General features: G+C 43.7%; 1 protein-coding gene across 2 annotated transcripts in view; it reads right to left on the bottom strand.

Moving 5' to 3' along the window:
- Positions 1-21,366, bottom strand: part of jak1 (Janus kinase 1) — a 52,627-nt gene that overhangs the window by 29,154 nt on the left and 2,107 nt on the right. Inside the window, exons 2-7 of one of the 2 annotated variants that reach the window (XM_071202919.1) lie at positions 19,892-20,202; positions 19,566-19,777; positions 18,794-18,917; positions 7,221-7,374; positions 6,470-6,639; positions 5,151-5,419 (exon numbers count right to left, since the gene is read on the bottom strand). In XM_071202919.1, the coding sequence (XP_071059020.1) occupies positions 5,151-5,419; positions 6,470-6,639; positions 7,221-7,374; positions 18,794-18,917; positions 19,566-19,770 (922 nt within the window). In that variant the 5' untranslated portion in view covers positions 19,771-19,777; positions 19,892-20,202. The remainder of the gene's footprint in view (positions 1-5,150; positions 5,420-6,469; positions 6,640-7,220; positions 7,375-18,793; positions 18,918-19,565; positions 19,778-19,891; positions 20,203-21,366) is intronic. The other variant, XM_034081049.2, reaches the window with a different exon arrangement.

Below are 21,366 nucleotides of genomic sequence, written 5' to 3'. Positions count from 1 at the left end.
TCAAACGTTCAAGCCTGAACGCTGTAGGCTACGAAAACGTAGCCACGGTACCCTCGCGCAGCGAGAAGATGAAAAGGAACAGATCATCTGACAATACCGGCTGATATAGCCGGTGTCACGTGGGTCACAGGTGACTTTGTTGTTATTGGTACTCGAGCTGCGCATGCGCGCGATGGACATATCCAGTACTAAAGCACCGCCTCTGGCGGTCAGTAGGGACGAAATAGAACTTGGGTCACAGGTCCCTCAACAGTGCAGTACAAGACATCTATCAATATGTGTGTACCTCCACCATTAAACTGTCATATTCTGCACATTTCTTATTCCATCTACATACATAAGAGTATAATCCATATGTATAATATCAGTTAAAATAAGTGCTTCAACATAGTTAACATTGCAGGAAAGCAATATATTAGACGTTAAGTACTTTGTATTTATCTGTAGATAGATACCCCCAACGTTTTTTTCTTATTTAAAAGAAGACCGTAATCTGTTATTTAATGTTTAAATAAAGGTTAATTCGTTTTTCTGTTTTGCACCTCCTCCTATTAATATCTTTGTACATCCTGCACTAAACTGTTTTATTGAAGAGATCACTTATAGTATCTTCTTGATTTTTTATATTCTATATTTCTATCACAGACCTTCTACTTTCCCCCTATGAAAGTATATGTACTCTTAATATTTTTTTAATCAAATATAACACATAAAAACAATAATTCAATAACGTGCTTTAACCACTAGGCACACAAGGTACACACAGACACTTATGTACAACATCTGAAGATGTGTAGTTTTATTCATGCTTTCACATAATTTTACAGCATATTGCTATACTATTTCAGAATCAGAATTTACATTCTTACATTCAAAATGCAATCCAATTCAAATCAGTAATATCTTTAAAAACTACAGTCCTTTTTTATCAGCTGTGCACCGTTATGGTGTAAATATAACCTATCTATGAATTACATCAAATGTAAAAGTCAGCCGAATTAGTGTTGATACTGCAAGGAGACGTATTGTGTGAAGAGAAATTGAGAAGTTTTTTAATTGTTGATATATTTATGATCCACGTCAAGTATTCAGTTTCGGCGGCATTTCTTCAGTTTTTCCATAGGTCTTATCATCAGGGCGCTATAAATAAAGAACTACGGCAGATCTGTAATATTTAATGCAGCCGAACCGTGTATTACAATGCCGTTATGTGATGACTTTCAAAGAGAAAAGCAAGAGCACTCGGAATTGAGTATTATTTTAGTCTTTTCAAATGTTTTCCGGATTTCATATAATATAAACACCAAATCCCAGCATGCATTGCGGCTAAAACATCCAATCAGCGTAGCTGAGAATCTTTGGTAATCGCTCGAAATGCCCACGTCTGTTTCCGGTTATTTTTATTTTTAAATTCAGTTCCTGACGAACGCCAAAAAAGACCGAGATTATGGAATTAAACCAATAAATAAAAGCAAGGATAATTGTATGTTATTGGTGAGTAAATAACAGTGTGTTATTTTGAAAAGAATAACAAATTAGAAGGAAAAAAAGATTTAAAAAATACGAGGCTCTGAGCCCCATGCATTTTCCTCACAGACGTAAGGTAATCTTCGTCATAACTAGCAAACTAAACATCATGTACATGTACTGCACAAATAATCAGAAATAAAAACTCATTACTCGCATACAATGACATCAAAACGCATTTTAATGGCCAAATGAACCATAAAATAGGCATTTTTCCACCGAGAATAACACGAAGGACAGCCATTGTTGTTGATCACGTGGTCTGGGAGCTGTTGCAGCGTCCATAGCAACCACCTTAGCAACCATGAATGTGTACACATTCATGAAGTAATCTTCGTCATAACTAGCAAACTGAACATCATGTACATGTACTGCACAAATAATCAGAAATAAAAACTCATTACTCTTATAAAATGACATCAAAACGCATTTTAATGGCCAAATGAACCTTAAAATAGGCATTATGAAGGTCTATGGGACGCCCTTCCCGTAGAAGCCTGACGGTCAAGGGCTCCGCTGTCCGCAATGAAGGTCTATGGGACGCCCTTCCCGTAGAAACCTGACGGTCAAGGGGTCCGCTGTCCGCAATGAAGGTCTATGGGACGCCCTGCCCGTAGAAAATGACGGGAAAGGGGTACCCTGTACGTAATATAGCGACGGGGAGGGGCCCTGACCGTCCGTCAATATGTGACGGGATGGGAGTGAGAACGTGTTGGGGGGTGTGTGTGTGTGTGTGTGTGTGTGTGTGTGTGTGTGTGTGTGTGTGTGTGTGTGTGTGTGTGTGTGTGTGTGTGGCTTACATCCCAGTTATAGTTTAATTAGTGGAGTATCAGATGATCTCAGGTACTAGGCACCAGGGGCCTATACTACGAACCTGGTTCAACCTAACCTGGGTATGTTTGAGTTGGCCGGTTGGCCTAATCCAAAACATACGCGCTCTCGCTAAACTGTACTACGACGCTGGTTATCAAGTGGATCGCTCAAGCCAGCCGTGTCCTATCTAGTTAGGTGCGCGTTCACATGAAAGGGGTGGTATTTGGAGCATTCGACCAATCACAAACATGGAGAAGCGTACTGACAGCACAGCGTCATACTTCCTGAATGAAAAGTGAACTTTAATACTAGTCAAAAATGAAGAAGTTAAACTTTAAACATCCATGACTTAAACACTTTATCCAGGATCAAAGCCACAGAGCTGCACCTGCAAGGTGAATACAGCTGGAAAAAGAAAAAGTGTTTGAATGCGTACATTAACAGGTTTATGATATCACTGCCCCGTCTAAAACACGATCTGACTTCAATTACATTTGTCTCGAGTGTTTCGTCAACTTATGTGTTGCTTAAAATAATACTTCTGCATACAGTATGTGACACTGTGAGTGTTGCACGGCCAGATACGGCTCAGCTGACTCAGATAAGGAGATATATGATACATTATGAAGTGATATGCCGCGGACTGTCCTTAATGTACTCTGATCCGGTTACTTATGTTGTGGCCGATATTTAAGTAAGCTTTCTTAACGCTAATGTTATAATAGTCAGATTGCTCTGAAGATGGAGGTGATATTCTATTAATGTTCACGTTCACACAGTCGGTGATTTCTGCCGGCCGTCTTTCCTGCGACGGCAGTTTTTCTGTATTTCCTTTCTCCTGTAATATGACTTGATCGCTTTAAACTCCGCACACTGAGCTCTGATTGGTCAGCAGGCGGTGCTTTCACTGAGTTGAGCTCTTAGCCTGCAACCTAACCTGGTCTCGACCAGGTTAGCTGCTTAGCATATATTACCATGGAGATCTAGCCTGCTAAAAAGAGAACCAGCTTCAGATGACCGGAAAGCCGGAGTTTTCCCTGAATTTAGCCGGCTAAGCGAAAATCCTGCTTCGCAGTATACCCCCCAGGAGAGTCTCAGGCTCTCTTTTTTTTATCTTGACTTCCTCCATTATGTAGGACACCATTATTCCTTCCACCATCTTGAATCCCCGTACTCAATCACATTTGTTTGACATTTCGACTTAGATCATTTGTAATGAAGATTCGGCCTGTATCATTTTTAATAGTGTTTTTGACATTCTGGCCAAGGTCATTTTTAATAGTGTTTTGACCATGCTGTCTTTATCTGCCAATTCCCTTCCTAACTAAACAGGTACAAGGATTCCCATAATGAGAACATTCCACAGATGAACAGTTAGCGTTTGTGTTTCTGAGCATATATGCTTGCAATGATTAGGGTTGTTATATAATCTGTTCAATACACACAAAGAATATCCCACAGTAGTAGTAACTGTATTATTTCTCATCATGCTTAATATTTTAAATAGTAATCCTGATCATTCTATCAATCTCTCCCCATAGTTATTATACGGTGTCTTCAACTCTGACGGAGATAATCTTGGTAAACAAATAGTTTCCTTTCTTAGCAATCTACACTGAACAAAAATATAAACGCAACACTTTTGTTTTTGCTCCCATTTTTCATGAGGTGAACTCAAAGATCTAAAACATTTTCTATATACACAAAATAACCATTTCTCTCAAATATTGTTCACAAATCTGAAAAAATCTGTGATTTACGGAGGTTTTTAATGTTTTTTTAAACACCTATTTACTGAGAGCCAGTGCACTACGCAGGGCTCCTCCGGAGCTCTTCCCCAACCTAACCCTCACACCAGATACTGACTGACTGACTGACCCCCCCAATAAAGCAAAACTGCACGTTTCAGAGTGGCCTTTTATTGTGGCCAGCCTAAGGCACACCTGTGCAATAATCATGCTGTCTAATCAGCATCTTGATATGGCACACCTGTGAGGTGGGATGGATTATCTCGGCAAAGGAGAAGTGCTCACTATCACAGATTTTTTCAGATTTGTGAACAATATTTGAGAGAAATGGTTATTTCGTGTATATAGAAAATGTTTTAGATCTTTGAGTTCATCTCGTGAAAAATGGGAGCAAAAACAAAAGTGTTGCATTTATATTTTTGTTCAGTGTATAATTTCCTGTAATAGTACTAGTAAAATTCCTAGGTAAAAACCTACACTGAGCTGTTGCACGCCACAAATCTGGAACGGTGCCTAGGAGCTTTAAATTATGTTAAAGATCTCCCATCATGCTAATTTTAGGCTATCAGATATATACAAATAACATATTTATGATGTGTTTTGCTCAAAATACCAAACAGATTATGCATTTTAGACATCCCTCATATCCCTCTATTTCAGCCCTGTTAGAGAAACGCTGATTCTCTTTTTATTTCCTGCTTTTTTTACACAATAATCTCTTCAGTACAGGTTAGCTCTGAGTGTTAGCAATGCTTGCTAATGTAAACAAAGACCATATTACATCCAAAACACGTTGCGCATTGTTTCTGATGGCGACGTTTCTGATAGGGCTAAGGGTGTAAAGCCAGCCCACATTTCGAATATTGCGTCATATCGAACGCAAATCTGGATCAGCTCCGTTGTACCCCCGTTTTTTGGGGAGGTGGGTACGGAGGAAAAGAGAGAAGGTTTTATTCTCTGACACTTTGTGAGTTCCCTGGCACACCGGGGACACATGTTTATGTATAAAAGATATCAAAAAGTGCATTTTGCACCTATAAAATCATCTTCATGAAATCTTACCATTGTACCCTCCATTGAGGAGATCTCCCTCCTGGGTCACACTGAGGGACATGGGCTCCTGCAGCTCGCTGCCCAGCCCGCTGGTCAGACCCTCCAGCGTGGCCAGGTACTTGATCTTCAGGTCGTACGGCGTGATGTTGCTGTCCTTCATTGTGCGCTGGTTGAATTCATTGAGGAATTTCTTAAAGACGTTGTTGATGCGGATGCGTGTCAGGAAGTTGCGCCGCTTAATGTTGAGGTTCAGCGACTCCGGGATGAAACGTTTGTAGCTGGAGGGGTGAACACAGAGATAACTTAACTTTAACTTCCAAAGCTTTGTAAAAGCAAAAATACTGTAAATTAGTATTTCAACATGTATATTTTCTACTTTTTTCTAATGCTATTTTATTTCTATTTGAGATGTTTACATTTTGAATTATTTATTTCTAGTCTTTTAATTTCTCTAATGTACAATGCCTTGTCTTTTTATGCTGCTGCAACGCAAACATTTCCCAAACTGGGATCAATAAAGTACATCTTATCTTAAAAGTGTTTTGGACATTAGGAAAACTAAAATATGATTTCTCAGAACCTCAATAAGCAGGTATTTCACTTCCTGTGTTAGTAAAACTGTTTTTGTGTGCCTTTATGTTCTTGATGTTTTTTCAACTTTTTCTTTAGACTTTTGTTTGTAACTAGCAGATTTTTGGAACAACATGTGCATGTGAACAGAGCACTTATCTGAGAGGTGACAGTTGGAACGAGCAGGTAGAAATTGGCAAGATGAAACGAGCCATAAAAGGCTGCCAATATAATTTTTTGATGTGGATGCTATTTTAAGATCTAAATTATGTTTTGCAACTAATTCCATGCCTGGTCTTACCAAGCTCTGAGTTCACCATGGGGACATTAAAACAATTTCACTGGTGAGTTTCTGAGCCTGTACTTTTACTAAATGTATTGCAGTGGGACCTGTTTTTCCAAGTAGAAATGAAGTTGCAACCATATAAATCCCATCAATGTAATTTAATTACATATAAAAGATCTTTGGACAATTCTCTTTCTGACCTCAAAAGGAAAGATTCCTTAAGATGAAAAACCAAAACCAAAGCTAAGATATTCAATATTAAAAGACAACTTTTATTAAACCATGTGCCTTGGTATTAGCAGGAAGTGACTGTATACAGGTACCTTCCTTCCTCCCTTTACTTTTAATCAAGGACCTGTATTAATTTTGTAAATGACAACATCCTGCGAGAGCTCAATGGCTTGCCGTTTACATGATTGTGTAATCCACATACATGCTGATTTTGGAATCGTTATCAAAGATAATGTTTTACCTGATTTCATGGGAAGCAGTGGGCGAGGACATATCTGTGGTCATGTTCATGTTGTAGTAGGTGATGGCAAGCACAGCCATGCCCAAACATTCATTTTCTATCTCGTGTTGGTCTGCCTCTGAGTGAGAGATCCTCAGTGGAACCACGCCTTTCACAAAGTCATGTTGGCCCTGGGAAAGAAAAAAGTATTTATATTTGACAGAGATACACCAAACGCATATAGAGATAAACAAGTTAAAATAATTGTTTTGACTGACCAAAAATTATGACCAAATTAATTGAAGACTGCATTATTTGGAAAAAGCAGAAGGATTTCTTATATTTTGGAGATCTAACAAATTAAATTAGGTTTATATTGGAGTAAGGAAACAAACATTTGAAAGAGTTAAAACTTCTTTCAGACTTGTCTGTATGTTTATGGCTTACAATAATGTATTGACAACAGTGGCTCTAGACTGTCTAATGCTGAACTTTAAGCTGCACTTCCTGGTATTGTTACATTTCCTCTCAGCTGTTGATGTTTTGAAACTGAAGTGTGAGGTTTGAGCTCTTAATCGGAATGATCAGTACACATACTTTTAAAAAGGAAGAAATAACAAATACAATCTTTCAAATAAATGTTTGGGTGGATTCCAATTTTTCTTGCCGTTTGGTGTACAAAATATAATTTACACAGGCTACAGCCATGATTAAAACACTCCTGTGATAATGTAAAATATGTATGTATTTTATTGTTTATTGCTATTTTCACCTGGGAAAACAGGTAGTCGAGAGAGGCCCCGTCCAGTAAGGGAGTTCCTTCTGGAGTTTTCTTGGGGCTGAGTCCTCCTTTGAGTTTACTGATGCAGTGCCTCCACACTGGAGACTCTCCTTCAGTGGTGCCATGCCAGTTTCTGAAATAAAACCTGACAGGAGAGATAAAGGGTTAACGGAATGAATACACAGTGTGTGTGCATGCATGTGGCATTACTAGATAACATGACTCCGTGTTCCTCTAAGAATATTACAAAGTTGTATTCATTTAGTTTGAGAGCAACATATAAAGGTTAGATTTATAAATATGTCGTGCTCTGAAAAACCATTTATTGTTAATAATGTGTGTTGTCTAAACAATATAGGGGCCAATGAAAATACAGGATATACCAATGCAAACCCCCCCCTGTCCCCACCTCACACATACAGTATACGCATATACACTCTATACCTCTTCTATATATTGTTTAATGTTCTTGTATTTATTTCTTTAAATATCTTGTATGTGGCATTAAAGTGAAAGCCAAATTAAGATTTATTTGTCTACAGGGAAACTTGATTTATACTGTGTACATGACAAACCCTGCAGACAGAGGATTAAATGTGACAAAAGTGTACAAATATTTGCGAAGATTATGATACTGTGGCCGGGGCAAATTAGAGTATAGCAGGCTGTCACGCATTAGGTTATTAAAGGAGTTCAAAATATATATTCAAAAACATCTTGTGTTTTTGGGTGAACTACTTTAGACCTTACACGTCCACAAACTCTTTACTACGTTTTCTTTTGAAATATTTCTAGAGGAAATGACGTATGTTTGATTCCATAGATCACACTCCCATCCACATAAATGGAATGGCGGTGGAGCGTGTGTCAAGCTTCAAGTTCCTGGGGGTCCACATATCCGATGACCTCTCATGGTCCAACAATACCACCAGCATTGTAAAGAAGGCTCACCAGCGTCTCTTTTTCCTGAGGAGACTAAAGAAAGATCACCTCTCTCCTCAGATTCTGGTGAACTTCTATCGCTGCACCATTGAGAGCATCCTGACCAGCTGTATCACAGCCTGGTATGGGAACTGCACAATACTCAACAGGAAGGCATTGCAGAGGGTGACGAAAATTGCCCATCATCGGTGTCCCACTCCCTGCCATCGAGGACATCCAGGGGATACGGTGTTTGCAGAGGGCGCACAACATCTTCAAAGACACCTCTCATCCTGCAAACTATCCGTTTGTCCTCCTACCCTCGGGGAGGCGCCTCAGGAGCCTCCGGTCCAAGACCAGCAGGTTCAGGGTCAGCTTCTTCCCCAGGGCTGTTACCCTGCTGAACTCTGCCCGCTGATAGACTCAAGCCCATACTCACCACCCACCTGTTTATATATTTTACTGTCAATGCCGTTTACACTGTATATATTCATCTGTTTATAGCCTATTTATAATTATTCTATTAATAAAAATTCCATGTATAATTATTCTCATTATGTGGACTCCTGCACTGCTATTTTGCACTTCTGGTCAGATGCCTAAACTTACATTTCATCACTAGTACATGTACTATGTAATGACCATAAAGTTGAATCTGAATCTGAATAGATAATAATAATAAATTGCATTTCCATAGATGGGATTTTGGCATTTGTTGAAAGTGGAACTTTTAATTATTATTTCTATTTCCATTCCATTTCCAGATCATGTAATGTATACAGGTAGACTATTGGTATGCACTAAACAAAAAGCCCATAACATTCTGAAGCAGTGAAGATAAAAGAGGCTTGACACCTCAACACAAATGTCAGAATTCAATCACTGGGCATCTTTCTTCCCTTTTAGGTTTTGACCTGCTTGCCTGTTTTTGTTTTTTTATAAAGCTTTTCTTTTCATTAGCCTGTGCTTTTCCGGCTTACCATCCTCTCTGTCTCTTCAGCCAGAGCCACACATCTGTAAATACGCTTTCAAGCCCCAACAGCAGAGACGGTGTAGGGCAAAACTCCATTAAGACAACATTCGAAAAACAAAGAAAAATAATATATATTTAAAAAACTGAAATAGATGCAGCAACACATACCGGCATTTTTCTGGCTAGAGCAACATTCCAGGGCTTAACATAGTAACAATGTTCCTGCAGCTGTATTTTCTAAAAGCCCCACTGTGTCTGAAGTTCAGCCTCACGTTCCTGTCAACTGGTGGCACCTAATCCCTGTGTTTGTGTTAAACATTTGTTTATGCTAAAGTTGTTTGTGTATCCAGACTTGACCACAATGATCTCCTTGTTATGCAGAGGGTTACAGCAGAACGCAGGGCAGGCTACAGCAGGGGTGCCCAACCTTTTTTTTAACCGAGAGCTACTTTTAAAGTTGCCAGTCTGCCGAGATCTACCAGTCCAAATAGAGAGGCGTAGCCATTACTGACAGCCTACTACCAGGTAAATACACACTTCTACTTGTATAAAACTGACCTTTGTACGATGAATACTTCATAAAATACTGCAGATCCTTTATCTCACCTCTTTCTAATCTATTCTACACACATACAAGTATTTAACTGAAGTTAACAGTGTTGTTGATACAGAGTTGGAGTTTACTCACACGTCACACTAATGTTTAAGAAACATTGAACAGTGCTGCCACATATGACACAGGAAAAAACTCTGAACCCTTTCTTTGCCATTATTTAAAAATAGTGTTGCTACGAAAGTATAAATTAGTCTTACTAATAAGACAACTCAGATCTGAAGCTACACAGGAATCTGATGCAACAGTGCAATAAAAAAGACAAAATTAATAGAATCAAACCCTTTTTTTTGTTGCATTTTAGTAGATTATAAAAATAAATGCCTTTTAAAATAGGATGCAAGCAACACTAGTTTCTTAACCTGAATAGACTATAATCAATTTAAGTTTGCATTCTTATACCATGTTGTACAATAATTAGAATGAATAAGTTCAAACAAACTCAAACTTACAGCTGATTAATAACGGTATCTAACTTGAGTTTTTATCATATCAAAAACCTGTTGAAATGCTACTGTTATTTTTATTACGCATCGGCAGCCTCCAGGAATGCTTCTTTCACAACTTTGCCGTCTTTGAAAGACTTCATGTGTTTCGCAATAACGTGACTGACACGATAAGATGCTCTGGTAGCAGCCTTGCTCTTGTTGTTGGGCCTGGTGAAAATGGACTGCTGTGCATTTAGCTTTCAGGCCCCTCCCCTTTTGGGAGCATAGGGCAGAATCAGGAGGGAATTCCGTCTTGTAGCGTTTGTGCACTGTTTTGAAATGTCGCTCCTAAATTACCCTTCTTCGATAAAGCCACGCTCGCATTGCAGATGAGACAGATGGACTTTGAATTGGAATAGATCTATACAAACATAAACATCCTCCCACTCGGAGTGAAAATTATATATGTTTTGCTTCTGCCATAATTGCGGTCTTGTGTGTGTGCGGACTGTCACTTCTGTTGACACGGACAACGTTAGAAAACTAGTGCCCACTGCGGACCAGCCACGCCCCGACACACGCCGGCCAATCACAAAGCTTTGATGCGTTCAAGTGCATTATTCTCCCCGGGCGCCGTTCAAAATGGCAGCCCACTGCTCCTAACACTAGGATGGGTCAAATGCAGAGAAAAATTTTCCCACGGGGATTATAAAGTATATCAAAATCAAAAAATCAAAAAATTATTCTGGCACAGGAAGATTATGTTATAGGACATTAACGATAAAACAGAATATTGTTGTTCTATTTTTAGACACATCTCGCGATCGACTGGGAATCTCCCCAGACTGGTTGGGCACCCCTGGGCTACAGCATTCAGCACAAATACACACATAGTAGTACACACCACAGTTACCCCCTAAACGCACCAGGAGCGTCTGCGCCGCGTTACGGCCGCGCCGCGGCGGTCGTAAGGATCGCGGCCACTCTAGTCAATGGGTGCTATTCCACCACACGCGCCGCGTTACGGCTCAGACGCGGCTCAGACGCGTCCCAGAAGCGGCTTGGCGCAGCGCTTCTCTAAAATTAGGATGAATCCTATTTTTGGCGCAGCCGTAAGGTAAGGTCGGGCAGGCAGCCCCCCCCTCGCAGGAAGTGGAAAGGTGAGCATCCGGGCCAGGCCCATCCCGCATATATACTAATTTAGCAGACCCCCCTCCTTCATCACAACACCTCCACTACGATACGCACAATGGACGACGAGGTGTTCATAATGGAAGTGGAGAAACACACCATGTTATACGATGTAACCAATGCTTTTTACAAGGACAACATCAGAAAGGACAAGTACTGGTTTTTAGTCGCTGCAGTTTGTGGAGTGGAAGGTAACAACTACATATTAATGTTTTAAAGTTAATTAAGAACTGCGAGGCTGCACACACGACGCTCCGCTTCCGCAACGTTTTGAAACGCGCCTGGTGTGTTTGGTCGCAGGAGGAGGTCGCAGCGTGGCGCAGCCGCAACGTAACGCGGCGCAGACGCTCCTGGTGCGTTTAGGGGGTTAGGCTCTATGCACTCGCGCTATTCTCTGCCTTCACTAGCTACTGTCAAAGCAGAGCAAAGTTTAAGAGGAAGTGCAGTTAACACGACCACAGTAATGTTTTTCTCCTCTTTGCATGAAATTTGGCCTGACATGTCAAATTAATTCTCTAAAGGGGGTCTTTGCTCTCTTCAAATGATCCCAGTGAGTCTCAAATATAACTATAGGATACTTACGTAACCCCAGGTGTCAGAGTAACATGAAGTGAGATGTCTCACTATGGGATGCGCCTCATCGCGGAGCAAACAGAAGCATCAATCTCATTACTCCAATCCTGATTGGCTGGTGATCTTGACGTCAGCGTCAGGGAATTCACCCCCTATAAGTAGCTTGCGCCACAACGCATGCGTCATTCAAAATAAGCACCTCTTCTCGCTTCACCATAGCAAGGAGGGCCGTCTGGCGAAAGACATCTCACTTCATGTTACGTAAGTAACCTATAGTTCTCATTCATAACACTCCGTTCGATGTCTCACTATGGGAAATTGTAGCTCCCGTATTGCCAGACGAGCTTATCTCGAAAATCACCAAACCGACCAGAACTTTAACGGGTAGGGCTCCGACTCAACAAGGTGCCCAGCACTGCTTGAGTCAAACTGGGAGTAGAACGTCCAGACTGTCCAAAGGCGGACAAAAGTGAGCGGCGAGGACTAGCTCGCCGCTTGCACCAATGTCTTGGATGGGAGACATCCTGGACAGAGCCCAGGATGCAGCCAGACCCTGAGTCAAAAGAGCTCGCGGACCCGGGGGTGCCTGCGAACTCTGACTCGTATGGGCCCCACAGCAATTGCTTCCACAAACAGTGGGAGAGCCGTTGCTTAGTAACAGGCTTGCCCTTATAAGGGATAGCCCAGGACACAAGGGGCTTGGTCATTATGACGAAGCACCCCTGATCTGTCCCTGTACGTGCGTAAAGCACGGGCTGGACACGGCAAATCCGGCCGCTGTTCCCCGGAGGAATACAGTGGCGGGGAGGATGCCTCAATGTCAAATATGGTACCTGAACCAACCGCCTTAAAATAAAGGCAGGGTTGGGCTTCAACCACACTCTGTTTGCCCTGGGGCGAACCGAGGGCCTGAAGACTGTACAGATAGCGCATGAGTGCCACTGGCTTGCTTTGCAGCTGCCGGGGTCAACTTCATGTCACACTGTATTCAGATTGTACCACTCACGGCCAGGCCAATAGAGCCAAGTGCACTGGGTGTGGGTGAAAGATAACCCCCCCCCCCCGCTTGGGACAGTATGTCCCTGCGTAGTGGGAGCTGCCATGGCTGCCCGCACAGCAGCTGATATATCTCCGCTAGCCAGTACATAGCTGGCCAGTGCGGAGCTATCAGAATAAGTGTGTGGCGTTGCTCTCTCACTCTGGCCAGAGTTGGAGGTATCAGAGCCAGGGGTGGGAATGCGTACAGAAGGCCCGGGGGCCAATCGTGCGCGAGTGCATCCACGCCTAACGGTGCATTTAGATCACGCATCGAAAAGAGCGTTGTCTTTCGATGCGAACAGATCCACCGCGGCTCTGCCGTAACGCACCCACAGCTGGCTCACAATCCTTGGATGTAGAGTCCAGTCTGCATAAAGTGGTGTACCTCTGGACAGTAGATCTGCCCCGAGGTTCATCACTCCCGGTACGTGCGTCGCTCTCAGAGAGAGGAGACGTCTACCGCTCCATAGGATAAGTTTGCGCGCCAGTGTGTGTAACTGGAGAGAACGCAAACCCCCTTGGCGGTTAATATACGATATTGTGGTCGTATTGTCCGTCCTCACGAGGACGTGATGTCCCCTGAGGAAAGGCAGAAAGCGTCTTAGGGTGAGAAACACTGCTAAAAGCTCCAGGTAATTTATGTGCGCCCGCTGGAGGTCTCTGCTCCAGAGACCCCTCACCGGGCGACCTTCATAAATACCTCCCCAACCTGTCAGACATGCGTCCGTGGTGACCACTTTCCGTGAAAGGACAGCACCCATAGGCACACCTCGTACTAAAAAAGTTGGGTGCAGCCAGTGGCGCAATGCCATTACGCATTTCACAGTAACCATCACTCTCCGCGCGCCATGGTTTAGTTTTAGGGTGGCCACCCAGCGCTGAAACTCCCTCATGTGTAAGCGTCCCAGTCGTACGACCAGGATGGCTGACGCCATGAGCCCCAGCAATCGCAGGCATGATCTGAAGAGAACATGTTTGCGCAGCTGGAAAAGAGCAAGACAAGCTCTGAAAGCTTTCACTCTTTCCGCTGACAAGCGAGCTGAAAAGGGCACCGAGTTCAGGCGTAAACCCAGGAAGAGTATAGTCTGTGCGGGGCACAACATGCTCTTCTCTGTATTTATTATGAAACCCAGGGTGAGCAGGTGCTTTACGAGGACATTTGTCTGCGTAACAGCCTCCTGCTCCGACTTAGCGAGAAGCAGCCAGTCGTCCAGGTAGGTCGCCAGGCGAATACCCTGTTGTCTTAACGGGGCTATCGCGGCTTCCGTACATCGTACAAACACCCTTGGACTGAGAGACAGACCAAAGGGGAGTACTCTGTATTCATAACAGATCCCCTGAAATGCGAATCTCAGATATTTCCTGTGTGGGTAATATACTGGGATGTGAAAATACGCATCTTTCAGGTCGACTGATGTAAACCAGTCGTTTTGTCGCACGAGCCGCAGCAGAGATGTGTGAGTGAGCATTCTGAACTTATATCTTTTTAGATATTTGTTCAGAGCCCTCAAATCAAGTATTGGCCAAATTCCGTTCCCTCCCCGTTTGGGAACGAGGAAGTACTTGGAATAGAAGCCGCCCTGACTCTGCTCGGCGGGTACAATAGATATAGCCCTCTTTTCTAGGAGTGAGAGAATCTCTTTCTCCAGAATGAGGGCTGACTCTCCTCGGGCCTGCGAGTGCAGAATGCCCGAGAAGCGAGGATGCGCATGCACGTGACGGTGGTGCCCTTAAAGCCCCAGCCGGCACTGCGCGTGGCGGTGGTGCCTTCACAGACCCGCCAGTAATCCGTCTTTTGAGAGATGCCGTAGCTGCTCTCAGAAGGGGAACAGTTGACGGGCTGTTTATTGGTTTTATTGATTTTCTTTTCATTTTTTTGAGCTGCGCCCACGGCCTGAAGCCTGGATGCGTCAGCGGCAAATGTTTTATAACAGAAGAATCAACCAATGTGTGACATGTGTTTGTGCGGACTTGAGGATGGTGTTGAGGCATCTCTCGAGGCGGCGGGAACACATTCAGAGCTAGGGAACCGTGAACTTCCAGCTCTGTCACAGAGGGGAGAAGGAGGGGCTGTCACGCCGCTTGCTTCTTCTTCCTCGACTGCTGGCCGAAATTCTGGGTTGGCTGTTCCTGAGCTGCAGCCGGAGATTTTCTAGGCCAGCTCGCCCGAGTCCCCAGCCCAGGCTGGAGACGAGGGCTGCGACCTCTGCGTCTTCGGTGCTTTAAACAGAGCAGAGTTGGGCGAAGGACTGCTGCTGCGAAGGACTGCTGCTGTGAAGGCAGCGGCTGGACCCCTCGAGGGAGGCAGAGGTGGAGTGCCTCGTCCTCCTTCGACTCACACCTCCTTTGCATGGAGGCGAGAGCGGAGCCTAAAATTCTCTCGGGAACGATGGGCATATCTACCACATCCTCCTTTTCCCGGTCTGGGAGGTTGGTGAGGTTGAGCCATCTCGCTCTTTCCTGCACCACCATGATCCCCATTGCCTTGCCCGTGGCCTGGACGGCGCAGCGTTGGACACGGAGACAAATGTCCGTGATCGCTGCCATCTCGTCCAGAGTGGCTGCCCCCGGGTTACCCGACAGGTCCTCGCAGAGCTCCACTTGGTAAGCGGTTAGCAGCGAGGACACATTCAGGGCCCTGGTGGACAACGCTGCAGCTTTGTAGGACTTTTCAGTCATTGTCGACTGAAGTCGGCCTGACTTTGCTGGCAGCGTGGGGTTCCTGCTCGGTGACGGGCCCACCTTCGGTAGGAGGTGGGCCGCTACCAGCGGTTCCATGGGCGGTATGCGGAGCAGGCCGAGATTCTCCATTCCGTCACAGTCTAGGGAGGAGGCACCCTGGATTGGGACCTTGTTGCTGAAGGGCCGGTCTCTCCACGAGACCGACACCTCATCCAACATCTCCGGGAAGACCGGAAGGAGTTGCCTCTTTGTCCGCGCTGCTTGGGGAAAATGTTTCCCCTCGTAGCAGGACCTGGAGGTCTCCTTGGCCAATTCAGGCCACAGGACGTCGAGTCTGGCCGCAGCGCGTTTACACACGGCCTGCAGGTCCATGCTCAGACCGGGCGAAGCTGGTGTGCCATCGCCCGGGAGAGCAGCCTGAGCCGATGACATGAAGGTGTCCTCTTCCTGTTCATCCGACTCGGACAGGAGGAACGCCAAGGCGTCCTCTTCTTCGTCCTCCTCGTAGTCCAGCTCGAGGACATCCTCCGCGGGTGAGACCATGGTGAGGTCTAACCGGGAGCCCCAGCTTGGTAAAGCGTGGGGACCCGTTCCTGTGTGTCTTGCCGTCACCGGGTCCCGGCCTGCCAGGGCGCGGGATTCCGGTTCTGTGGCCATCGTAGATAATGAGCCCCAGACCGACACGGAGAGGGGTTCACTCCCCGTGTCTTGACTGCCGGTCGGCGGGTCCGTGGACATGGGGGGGTCCTGCTCCGACAGGCTAGCTTGTCGTGCTAACCGTCGGCGGAGGCTCTTTACGGTGAAGCGGACACAATGTCCGCACGAGCCGGGGTTGTCGATAGCGCCTCGGGTGTGTTCCAGCCCGAGGCAGGACGAGCAGACCTGGTGTGTGTCTGCGCCCGAGATCTTCAACCCGCAGCCTCAGAGTCGAGCCACCGAGTCCCTGACTCCTCTGGTGTGAGGGAGAGGGGCGTCCATCTTGTTCGCCTCGTGGCGTGGAGAGGGCCCGCTCTCGACAGGTAGGATGGGAGAAAAATGTGTTACCACCCTGTCCTTAATCCGGAGAAAAGGACGGTGTGGGTCTTTTATTCCCGGAGAATACTGACTGGTGTGACAGTATGCTCCTTTAATCCTTTCTTCCTCCGTGGAGAAGAAAAAAGAAAAAACGTCCTCGCTACCGTGGTGTCGATAGAGAGGAAGCGAGCTAGCGACAGGTGTGCTGCTAGCTTAAAAAAAAATCAGACCTACCTTACTTTCCCGGGGAGAGAAGGGCGAGGTCGATATTAATACTAGCTGCGTTAGTACTACCGTCTTCCTGCGAAGCAGAAGGAGTAGCCGGCGAGCGCCCGTCGACCGAAATGGGTATTTGGGTTCAGTCTGTGGACCGTTAAGCTTGTCCGGCTACCGTAGAGATGTGCTCTGAAGCGAGAAGAGGTGTTTGAATGACGCATGCGTTGTGGCGCAAGCTACTTATAGGGGGTGAATTCCCTGACGCTGACGTCAAGATCACCAGCCAATCAGGATTGGCGTAATGAGATTGATGCTTCTGTTTGCTCCGCGATGAGGCGCATCCCATAGTGAGACATCGAACGGAGTGTTATGAATGAGAACATTGCTGGTTAGTCTCATAAAATTGTTCCATCCACACAGTGTTTCAGATATATTTGTCTTTTTCTCTTCTAATCCCCTTCAAAAATCAATCTCTGTCCACAATATGATCTTATGATCATTATGGCCGGCGCTAAAACACTGCTGAGAGAATGTGAATTTGCAAAGGACCCAGTTGCATACAACTAAAGGAGCCCTATAGATAAAATAAAAACCAAAAACGTTGACAATATTTCAAAGGTTTAATTTATTCTACTAAAGACACATGTATGTATCCTCAGAGCTAGACACTTTCTAGATTCAACATATACAAGCCTCACAATATTCCATTATTTAATGATGGCAGCATGGGAAACAAACTTTCCTAACTTCCCATGTCTTTTTGGGTCATTGAGTAGGATATTATGTAATACCTGTTATGTATTCACATTTAGTCCCACTGTCTCCTCCAATTTGGACACGGCCTCTAAAAAGGCCCAAAGGGACAGCTACAAGAGTTATCCTAATCCAAATGGTATCCTTTCAACATGGAGGAACAGCACTTCAAGCAAACACATGTCAGCCACCTGAATCTCACTTCTGCTCACTACCCAGATCTCCAGTAATAATGAGAACGGTTGGAATGTAGATGGCCTGCTCCCTCATCACTTATGGTGAAACATAAATCAGGGCTGCTCGATTATGGCAAAAATCATAATCTCGATTATTTGGGTCAATAATTAATATCACGATTATTAAAAATCCATTTAGTTTGAAAACATCAATTTATTGGAGAAAATAAAATGTGAACAGTATGTTTTTAACAGTTGATTACCCTGAACTTTAAGTATAATTCAACTGAAAATCCAATTAAAAATGTTTTTTAAAAGTAATAATAATAATAAAAAATAATCGTTTTATTTCGATTACGTTGTTTTCGGAATCGTTGCAAGCCATAATCGTAATTGCGATTAGAATCCGATTAATTGAGCAGCCCTAACATAAATCCATTTATAAAACTCACATACCAAGTAATATATGTTGGCCTGCAGGCTGGTTTGCTATGGCACGCTGTTAGTTTGGTATCGCTTTACCTACTGCTCATCCCACAAGAACGACACATTCCACATACCAGGAGCCAGTTTACAAAGTCAGGACTGAGCATTCCAAAGTACCTGCTTTTGCCTGTGGCTCATCTGGCAAAGCACAGATACCCTTTACTAATGTTGCAGGCTGGGTGATGGGTGTCATGTTTATCAATTTCATATTTCCACCATCTCAAACGTTACACAAAATATGAGGTGGTTCAATTGACTCAATTACATTACATGTCATTTGTTAGACGCTTTTATCCAAAGCGACTTACTCAGTACTGTGGACAATCCGCACTGGAGCAATTTGGGGTGAAGTGTCTTGCCCAGGGACACAACGACATGCTGACTGCAGTGGGACTCAAACTTGCTACCCCCTGATTCGAAGTCCAGCACTCTATCCACTTAGCCACAGCCACCACTTAATGAAGTTAAATGGAAGAATGAAAACTCCAGTGTAGTCTTACCTCATGCGATAGTGCAACTTGACACTGGTTTCATCTGTGATGGTGAACTCAAAGGTGGGGGGGTACCATGTGCAAGTTGTCTCATCGTAAAGGGCATATAGGTTATGGCACAAGGGAGAGATTGCTGAGAAGGAAAAGAGAACAAAGGAAAAAAAGATCAATATTCAGACCAATTATTGTATTGGGTGTTGAGGTTATTTTACAGCCTTCTGTCCAAAGAGAGGATTTAAGAGCAACAACCAATCTACTTATAAGATAAGTGAGGGATCATTTACAAGTAGCATGTCAATAATCTTACATAAGCCAACCACAGTCTGCTAACCAGTCAGCTACTATTTGCTGCGTAAAGATGGGAATATGCTATTTCCTCAAGAGTGGCACTTAGTATAGTTCTACAATATTTGATGCATAGCTTCAAAACTGTGGTTGCAATTGATTGCAGATTTTAACAACAGAATGGCAGCACTTCGAGGTAAGGCAGTGACAAATGTTCTCACAGAGAAGATAAGTTCTACTCTGTGAAATTGTTATTGAGTACAGTACATGTTTAATAAAGATTAACATTATTTTGAAGCTTTATATAATGTCATTTAAAAGGTGGGAATCCAATATATAAAAATGGTGATAAGGGTAATAATGTCCAACTGATGTGTCAGATACTATAAATCACAGTTAACATTTACATTAGATTGTTCATTACAGGCAATAAACTGAATAAATAAGGAGAGGAGGCACGTCTTGATTTTGCCAGCTATACAGTTCAGTCACTCACAGCATTTCTTTGCAGCCTCCACACAGAGCTCCAATGCGGTGAAGCAGCCTTTGAAGTACTCCATCGGTTGCACCTCCTCTGTGTAAAAGTGGATTTCCAAGCCCCGAATGGAAGAAGGAGAAGAGGACAGTTGGACCCTCTTACTGGATCTCCTCATCTTCCCACAGAGTTGCCTGCTCAACTCCATCACCCACAGAGTTGGCATTCAGACACTTGACGAGAGGGAGAGAGAATGTTAGATTAGGTTGTGTTGGGGAAATATTTTCCAAGGCCCATAACTTTGACACAGTTTATCAGTTCAAACTGTCCTGACTGAGCACACGCACCTCGTAACCTTGGCTGCTGTGCTCTCAGTGTTCTGTCTCCCTGTTCCTGCCTGTTGACGTCAGCTGATAAAGGTGTTATGATTTTATCTTGTTATGCAGCATGTCGATGATGCTCTCTGAACTAGCTAAATACATGGGTCTGGGGTAGAGTTCTTCAGAATTGACGTGGCAACTCTACCGTGCAGTCAGATCGTGGCTGCTGTGACTTGTGATGTCTCCGGCCGAAACTCCAAATAACCCATCAGTGTTTGACATCAAAGCTCCTGCTATTCCCGTGTCTCTTTCCTGAGTCGGTGACTCCCACTGCATTGCTGCTACACAGAAGTTTCGCTTACAGATTGTTGTACATTCAAAGTAAGTTTGGCAACTCAAGAAAGATGAGAGAAATGACAACATACACAAAAGGGAAACAACTAAATATATATTTCTCTTACACACAAGTTACTGTAAGTCGATGATCTGTGGAATTGTAACCCTGTTATACAAGTAATAACATGATTACTTAACTCACATTTTTAAATAACCCACATTTTAGAGGAAATGGGTGGCTTTTAAAATAGACATTCAAGTGTGTTACAAGTTACAACCAATGTGCGTGTGTGTCTGTGTCACAGTAAGACAAAAATATTGATTCTGAGCTGAGCAAACACCAGAATAGGGTCCAATGTTCACTAACCTGTATTAATACAGCACAGTGCCCCAACACTGATGCAGACAGCACACAGATGTGTCAACAAAGTATAATTACGTCAGCCTGTCTACTGGGAGGATGACATCAACATGGAGGACAGATTGTTGCTGCGTAGTGACTGCGAGGAGTCTGGGCCTCACTATGGGATGGGTCTAATAGTCAGTCTACACCAGCTGCATAGCAAAAGCAGCATGAAAACAGCAGCAGCCCTTGTGTTGACAGCACTTGCACAGCTAAGATGCCAGCATAACCAGACACAAATATCACTTATTACACAGGCATCTATTCAGACTCAATGTCACACTCGTCCTTTTTCTTCATTCTCATGTATTACAGCTGAATTTCTTGCGAAGCCATTTTCAATGCGTCATCTGTCTGCCTTTATACAGCGAGAGTGTCGATCACACAGTGAGGCCATTTCCCTCCCTTTTCTCTCTGTTACTAAGCCATCAAGACACGATAAAAAGCTTGCCAAATACTACCTCCATATGCCTCTTCCTTTTCCAAAGCAAGAACAGAATGCACCAAATACCGCAACAATAACTTTATTGCAGATTAATCAGACATTTATTTTTGTAGATAAATCAATTATTTGTAGTCATTAAATTGTAAAGTAGCAGCAAAACATTTGCATTATGAAGCTGAAACCATATCAATTCTTCCATTATCACTTTAGAAACCACTTTTATTGAAATACTTAGTAATGTTATGTTGGCAAGTGGTATAAATATGTGATGACTATAAAAACTAAAAACCGTTGTTCTTCAGCCTAGACATGTTATAC

This window comes from Pseudochaenichthys georgianus, chromosome 4 (assembly GCF_902827115.2).
Source record: "Pseudochaenichthys georgianus chromosome 4, fPseGeo1.2, whole genome shotgun sequence".
In the NCBI taxonomy this organism is placed as follows: Eukaryota; Metazoa; Chordata; class Actinopteri; order Perciformes; family Channichthyidae; genus Pseudochaenichthys; species Pseudochaenichthys georgianus.
This window is presented reverse-complemented; position numbering and strand designations above follow the sequence as displayed.